This window comes from Dipodomys ordii, unplaced genomic scaffold (genome assembly GCF_000151885.1).
Source record: "Dipodomys ordii isolate 6190 unplaced genomic scaffold, Dord_2.0 Scaffold216, whole genome shotgun sequence".
Lineage (NCBI taxonomy): Eukaryota > Metazoa > Chordata > Mammalia > Rodentia > Heteromyidae > Dipodomys > Dipodomys ordii.
In genome coordinates, this window is record NW_012267432.1 from 83,548 (window position 1) to 91,728 (window position 8,181).

General features: G+C 38.5%; 2 protein-coding genes across 2 annotated transcripts in view; one reads left to right on the plus strand and one right to left on the minus strand.

Annotated features, from left to right (window-relative positions):
• Positions 1-770: 770 nt before the first annotated feature.
• Positions 771-1,709, plus strand: LOC106000355 (olfactory receptor 51I2). The gene has a single exon (XM_013035610.1). The coding sequence runs from the start codon at positions 771-773 to the stop codon at positions 1,707-1,709; it is 939 nt and encodes a 312-aa protein (XP_012891064.1).
• Positions 1,710-8,070: 6,361 nt separating this feature from the next.
• LOC106000319 (olfactory receptor 51E1-like) overlaps positions 8,071-8,181 on the minus strand; it is a 965-nt gene continuing 854 nt past the window's right edge. Inside the window, exon 2 of the mRNA XM_013035571.1 lies at positions 8,071-8,179. Within this exon, the coding sequence (XP_012891025.1) occupies positions 8,071-8,179 (109 nt within the window). The remainder of the gene's footprint in view (positions 8,180-8,181) is intronic.

Here is an 8,181-nt window from a genome sequence, read left to right on the forward strand (position 1 = left end):
TGTGTGTGTGTGTGTGTGTGTGTGTGTGTGTGTGTGTGTGTGTTCCTTTTTGTCTTCCCTTCCACTGGTTAGACAGTTTGTAAATCTTTACAGAAGCTTTTTTGCCAATCATCATAAGCTATAAGGCAGGCTAATCCAACTGAACCTCAGTTTCTACATATGTAGGCATTATATGAGCAAGTATTTGAACAGTTCTCTGTAGAGTCACTCTGCCTGTAAAAGGTGATACTCAGAGGTAGCCAGCTCTATTCACATCCCACCGTTTCTCCTTAATGAATAAGCACTCATCATGGCTCAAACTGTCTCTTGATTTGTATCTCACTAACTATAGGCATCAACCTGAAATGTTTAAGCACATACAAAACATACTGATGACCCTATCTCCTGATTGCTTTGTATCATAACAATAGATGAATTCTTAACATGTTTCTACTCCATCTTGCTTCTAATGCATGAAAGATGTAGATAATATGGAGGAAAGATTTTTTTCTCATAATTAGTTGGTATCTCTGATGGATTGTATGCATGTCCCTCTTCTGTAAAACAGAGAGAAATATTATTCCAGCCTGCAGTCTGGCGATAATACAATATGAAGAAAAGACACATTTGCCTGCTTTATCCCCACACCAGGAAATTGGATGCCTGGATCAGTTTCTAATTTTGGAGCCATCATCTTTTGGATGGGTTGATTCATGGTTTCCTGCCCTCCAGTGTTGGTACAACTCTTAGAATTCTCCAAGGCAAAAGATCTGACACAGAGACTTCGTATCATGGGGCTCTTCAATGTCACTCGCCCTGCTTTTTTCCTCCTGACTGGTATCCCTGGCCTGGAGAGCCTTCATTCCTGGCTGGCAGGGCCCCTCTGCGTGATGTACGCTGTGGCCCTCGGGGGAAACACAGTGATCCTGCAGGCTGTCCGCAGAGAGCCCAGCCTCCACGCCCCCATGTACTACTTCCTGTCCATGCTGTCTCTCAGCGACGTAGCCATGTCCCTAGCCACGCTGCCCACTGTACTCAGGACCTTCTGTCTCAATGCTCAGAGCATTGCTTTTGATGCCTGTCTGATCCAGATGTTTCTCATTCACTCCTTCTCCATGATGGAGTCGGGGATACTGCTGGCCATGAGCTTCGATCGCTATGTGGCCATTTGTAATCCCTTGCGCTATGCCACTGTGCTCACCAATGAACTCATTGCCGGGGCAGGTTTTGCTGTGACAGCTCGGAGTTTCATCACACTCTTCCCTCTTCCTTTCCTCATTAAGAGGCTGCCCATCTGCAGATCCAATGTTCTCTCCCACTCCTACTGTCTGCACTCCGATATGATGAAGCTCGCCTGTGCAGACATCACCATCAACAGCATCTATGGACTCTTCGTTCTTGTATCTACCTTCGGCATGGACTTGTTGTTTATCTTCCTCTCCTATGTGCTCATTCTGCGTTCAGTCCTGGCCATTGCTTCCCATGAAGAACGTCTCAAAGCTCTCAACACGTGCGTATCACATATCTTGGCTGTGCTTGCGTTTTATGTGCCAATGATTGGGGTCTCCACGGTGCACCGCTTCGGGAAGCATGCTCCCCGCTACGTCCACGTCCTCATGTCCAACGTGTACCTCTTCGTGCCTCCGGTGCTCAACCCGCTCATCTACAGCGCCAAGACAAAGGAGATCCGCCGAGCCATCGTCCGCATGTTTCAACGCATCAAAATATGACTTTCCGGTTTGGTGATTGTGGCCACCAATCACGGGTCATTATGACCATCATCAAATATAGCATATTCTTGGGAAAAAAATAGCACTTGCGTAAACGTTAATGAAGCCAGGAAATGAAAACGCAGGTGTTAACAGCACAAACCAGGAGTTCAAAATAGATAGTTAATGTTGCAAATACTGTGGACGTTCACAGAAGAGTATGTATTGGAAGCAATTGAGTGAGTAGTTAAAGATTACAGAAGACTAGGAGCTCAGAATTATTTTCAGCAATAATGAGTTTTACTAATACAATAAGCAATTGCACTGTATCTATATATGTGGCAAGTTCTACTCTAAATTATTTATGTCCCTCCCTCATGGTATAACTCTTGCTTTCACTGTATTTGATGTTGGTATAATTTGTGGAGGGGAAGGGAAAAAACAAATCGTTTAAATAGGGATACAGGTGGACCCACTGCAACTATGAGATGTACAAGTCCTTATGTCGAAAAACGAACTTTATAACTTTTGGGGGGAGGAGATGGGGTGCGGAGAGAGATGGGAAGGGATGGGAAGCAGAAACAAAGGAGGAGGCAACAATGCTTGATAAGAAATGTACTCGTTATTTTGTCCATGTAATTGTAACTCCTCTGTATGGTATTTTCACAATAAAAAATTTTTATGGAAGTTAACTCACTTCATATTCAAATCAGATCAGGCACAGAGATAATATATGAAGTAAAGTTTTGTTTGCCTGTGTTTGTGGGACCACCTGACTATGAAAATACTTCTTTTTGTTCTAATTATCATTGCTTAAAATCCCTAGTTTACCCCACCACAGTCATGATCAAACATTCATGAGTTGTTTCTGCTTCACAGAGTGAAATCCTATGGACTGTCAAATTTAGGATTTAACAACGTGTATGAATATATATATATATGATAATGTTGAGAACTGGTAGTTTCTGACGTCAAACAATTACCAGGTTCATTTCTGTTTATTTTCTTTCTACCGTCTTCACTCAATCCTCTTTCATGAAAAACCATGTGAGATTTCTGGCTCACAGACTTGAGGGAGGACATTGTACTGGGAGCTATGATTTCTCTTTCTCTTCCTCTCTTAGGATAATAATTTTCTCCAACAGGGTGGACGAAATGTCACAAATTATATCCTCAGATTTTCAGCTCTGATCTGCCTGGGATAATCAGCATACATCAGATGTAGAAGATAGTTTATTTTACATTCTGTTAGACTGATTTTTCTTTATATACTTTCTTTAATATAACAGGAATAAATACAGTCCTGAATCCCTCAGCCTAATTTTGAAAATCTCAGAATAAGTTTACACTTAGTGCAAGATGAAAATATATTTTAGAAGGAGGTAACCTGTGCAGTCTAGGAAAATTGTCCTGGAAACTTCATAGCAATTGAGCATATACATAATATAGAGAGATTTTCTCTGTGTGCAAAACTCTACTGAGGAACACTCTACTGTGGAGAAGTGACAGGTGTGGAGAGAGGAGCTATTTTTAATGGAGATTATAAGTATTAGGAAGCCACTTTCCCAAAAGCATCCACAGCTACAGTGGGGAGAGAAATGTGTTTTCTGGAATGAATTATTTTAGGTTGAATTGAATAACATAATTCAAATACTTCAAGTAGAAAATAATTAGGCTATTTATTGATTTATAATAAGATATGCTCTTCCTCTGTAAAGATACTGTACAGAGGGGTTACAGTTACATGAGCAAGGTAATGAGTCCATTTCCTATCGAGCATTGTTACATCCTCCTTTATTTTTCCCCTACCATCCCTTTCCTCCCCACCTCCCCAACTCCCTCCCTCTCTCCTCCCTCACATCCCCACAAAATTGTTAAGTTCATTTTCAACATATTGTTTTGTACATCTCATTGTTACAATGGGTCATCCAGTATCCTTATTTCAGCATTTTGTTATTTCCCTTCCCCCTCCCCAAATTAGAAAAATGTACATACAAGATGCAGGACACTGGAATCAAATACAGTATCAACAGAGATTGTACCATGGGGGAAGAACATACAAAGAAGCAAAAAAATCACATAGTACATTATAAGTACATTAAAAAGAACAGCAAAAAAGATAATTCTATGACATTCCAGTTTCAAATTAGTCTATAGATGCAAAGACAAGGCCTAAGGAAACTGCTAAGGGTAAGTGAAGGAAAATCAAGGCCACCTGGTAGAGAGGGAGGGAGATGCTGATTTTAACCACAGACCTGATTTTGAAAGCTGATAGTATGTAAAGCAAGTAAAAGAAGACACATTGAGAGAATAGAAACCGCTCGGTGTGACCTTAGACTCCATTCCACTATACCAATCACTTCCTTTCTCCATCATTAATGAGAAAGTTGGTTACTTTGCAAGGAATATGGGAAATTATTCTCTTCTTACTTATTTATTCTCTCATGAGGCAGGTGCCATAAGAAAAACCAGTTCGTCTAATCCTCAGAAGGCCAAGTGATCTTTTATGAAATTGAGTTGGAACTCACATCCTTTTATGTATTTAGCTTTCTTTGAAAACAATATTCCCCTATTATAATGACAAAAATACACAGAAAGAAAACAAATAAATGATGAAAAGTTTTTACATTTTTTAGCACCTTAGACTTGCTTCTACCTTAACTAAATAAAATGCTGAATATAGTTACAGCAAAGCTTGTAAGAAGTTTATTTTGAAGTTTATGCGGGGGAAGGGGGAGAATCTAAGTAGTAAGAGTCCTGTATCAATCATGTCTTTTCTTGAACATACTGCTCATCATCTAAGGCCAGGGGTAAGTTGAAAGAGAAAGGGTGGGGATAGGAGAAGCTAGGAGGAAGAATTATATTAGCACAGAATTGTTTACCTCTCAACCTTGGAGTTCTGACACATAGGAGGAAAAAGATAACTACAATCAAATATGGAATTGAAACATCACAAAACTTGTTTGAGGTACCAAGAAATTAATTTGTGTGAAACCAGAGAATGAGAGGCTCCTCAAAATAAGTCTTTTGGAGAGGAGAGAAATGACTAGGCCTCTAGGTACGGCTGACCATCAGTTCTGAATTGGTCCTTCCCCAATTTAGTGAAGTGATAGACACATCTGACCAGCTTTTCTAAGACAGGGGGCTTTGCTTTTGCAGAGACAATTCAGATAGATGGGAAGTGCTCTTCTCCCAGACATGATTAATAAACAAAAGCAGGACACAGAAAGTTCACCTTCTGAGCCAGCAAAAGGGCAAGAACTGGACAGTCTTCTAAGTGTGCTGACTACTGTGGGCTGAGGACCTCTATTCTATTTAATTCTCAGATAAGAAGTCTCTGTGCTGCTTCTTGTACATTTGAGTACAGGGAACTAGTACCTTCCCAACAATGTAACTAACAGAGCATTTGGTCCTAAATGTTTCAGGTTTTTTAGAATAAAAGACACTCAGGAAATAGGCAGGTACTTTGTCAATTACTCTCATCTCAATCTTGAGCAACCAGCCAAGAATTACAGCCATGGAATCAGTCTTTGTAAAGAGCAGGGTGCCTGGTGAGACAGCAGCAACTGGACACGAATGTCAGAAACCAAGACTGTTTTGTCATCCTGCCTACCTCTAGTTGTCATATTTTGATTTTGCTCATATTTGCAGCAAAAACATGTTTTATTCTTCTCTTTCTCTATGCATAGAAGACTAGTTTATCAAATGTATTTGAAAAATACAAGGAATATTATCCACTGATTGTTTTTAATTCAATGATTTGATTTCTATATGTGTACTTATTTTGCGCCAGTCCTGGGGCTTGATCTCAGAACCTAGCCTCCGTCCCTGAGCATTTTTGTTCAAGGCTAGCCATCTACCACATAAAGGGCAGCTCTAATTTTGGCTTTTTGCTGATTAATTAAAGGTAAGAGTCCCACAGACTTTTCTTCCCAGGCTGGTTTTGAACTGTGATCTTCAGATTGTAGCCTCCTGAGCAGATAGAATTTCAGGGGTGAGACACTCGTACCTGCCTACATATATAATTTCCACATAAATTGAGAACACCTAAACATTGGATATTTCACTGAAATTTGTATATGTCTCCAACACTCTTCATAATCTCCAGGTAAGATTTCCTGTAAACCTCTATAGCCTGGTACCACTTAACCAAAGTACTGATGTGTACAAGTGTAGGGAAAACAAATTTCAATTAAGAGAAATTCAAAACAAAGGAGGAGGCAACAATGCTTGTTAAGAAATATACTCATGGGGAGGGGGAGTGATGGGAAGGGATAGTAAGGAGAAACAAAGGAGGAGGCAACAATGCTTGATAAGAAATATACTCATTACCTTGCTCATGTAATTGTAACCCCTCTGTATGGTATTTTCACATTAAAAAATCTTATTAATAAAAAATGCCGCAATAAAAAAGAGAAATTCAAAAGGCAAAGGTGAATATCACTCAACTTCTGCTTTACATCATTTACAGAAAGCCATGTAGCTCAGGAAATTCTCACTGAGGTGCTTTTCTGTCTTTATTCCTTATCAGAAAGGATTCTTGTCATTCTTTAACTGCACTTGTTAAAAAAAAAGTTCAGGATATTTTGAGTGGGGTAGTAATAACTCTTCAGTATAGCATATTTCTTTCTAGATTTGTTTTTCCAGTATTTGCTTATAAAGAATAACACAGCTCATTCTTTATTCACCCAAAAGTGTTTACTGGAATAATATGTAATATGAAAAGATTTTGTGTTAGAACTTGTGACTGTGTGATTTATTCTTTACGGCTAATGAGAAGCAGCTACCTGAAGAGATACGGCAAGGATCGGACATATTCACATCTGCCAGGAATTGTTACTGTCTATACACTCCTGTGTTCTTTCTCCATGATCTTCTCTTTTTTATTAACACATAATAATTGTATAATGGTAATATGTGATATTTGCAAATACAGTGTGTACTAATCAGATCTCTTGTCCAAACTTAAGTAATGATGGTTCTAAATTTGGGTCTCTCTCTCTCTTTCTCTTTCTCTCTCTCTCTCTCTCTCTCTCTCTCTCTCTCTCTCTCGTCTTTGTTTGTACAGAGTACTTTCAACTCAACGTGTCAGTTAGTGAGTAAACATATCTCAAAAAATGTTACCTCTTTCATCATTCTACTGGTTATTTTTTCCCCTTAATTCCACATTGGAGCAATGGCATGTAACACTTACCTGTATTGAATGGTTATAGTGTATCTTAAATTTTCTGTGTAAGAGGAAAACAAGCCTGGGAACCATAAGACTTTGTATGCATCTAAGGCAAAGATAAGCTGGGAGAAATCAGCTGCCTAGGTTGCAATTTGCATTTTCCTTTCTTTTTCTTTTTTTGTCTATCATAGGACTTTTATAGGGCCTGGTGCTATCCCTGAGCTCTTTTGCTCAAGACTAGTGCTCTGCCACTTTAAGCCACAGTTCCATTTCCAATTAACTGGTGGTTAATTGGAGACAAGAGACTCACAGACTTTCCTTCCTGGGCTGGTTCAGACCACAATCCTCAGATCTCAGCTCCTGTGTAGCTAAGATTACAGGTGTGATCCATCAGTGCCCAGTACAATTTGCATTTTCAGAGTAGAAGATACTCTATAAACAACTGTGGCTCAGAGTCTTTGTTAGGATTCTTCACAGTCAATCCCAGTATCTCTGACAGACATATTCTTTTATAAATGTTAAATATGTCAGCATCTGAAAGTTGGTTAATGGCTTTTTACCAGATATGACATGAAAAAGATTCCAGAGTGTGATTTTTAATCAAAAAAATTAAAACAACAACAACAAAACTCCCTGAGATTGAGATTACATGATTTTAAAACAATTTTTCACAATATAGATCAGGAAAATAAAATAAGTCTAAAACCTAAATGAAAACATATCTGCTAAACAGACATAAACCATTACATAATTGGGTTGCAAATACAAGATTAAAAATATTTCATACATAAATAATTCAATGAAGAATGGAAATTAGCAATCAGACTCAACAGGAAGTAGAGTTCAATATTTAAAACATTTACAAAAATGAATTCAAAACCTTTGTGATAGTAAGGGAAAAATTTTATTAGAAACAAGTCAGGTGTAAATTGCACATCTTAGCTATAATTTTAAAGATAGAGATTTATTGACAAAAAAGATGATTAAACTTCCAGCTTTCAGTCTGTATAAAAATAGTATAAGTGGATTTAAAATGTTTAATTTACAACTTATAGCTAGGCTACATCATGTAACAAATTCCATATACACAACAGTACATCCATATAGAGAAAGAAAACTAAAAGCTCCAACATACCAGCCTGGAACACCCCAACACCAGCAATAACAAAACTCAGAAAGAAATCTAGCATTTCAGAAAACATTCCTCCTTGATCAGAACTTAGGTCTGAATAACAGCTTGTGTATCCTTCTTCGGATTTCCTTTGTCTTGATGGAGTAGATAATTGGGTTGAGCATGGGAGGCACAAAGAGATAGACCAGGGA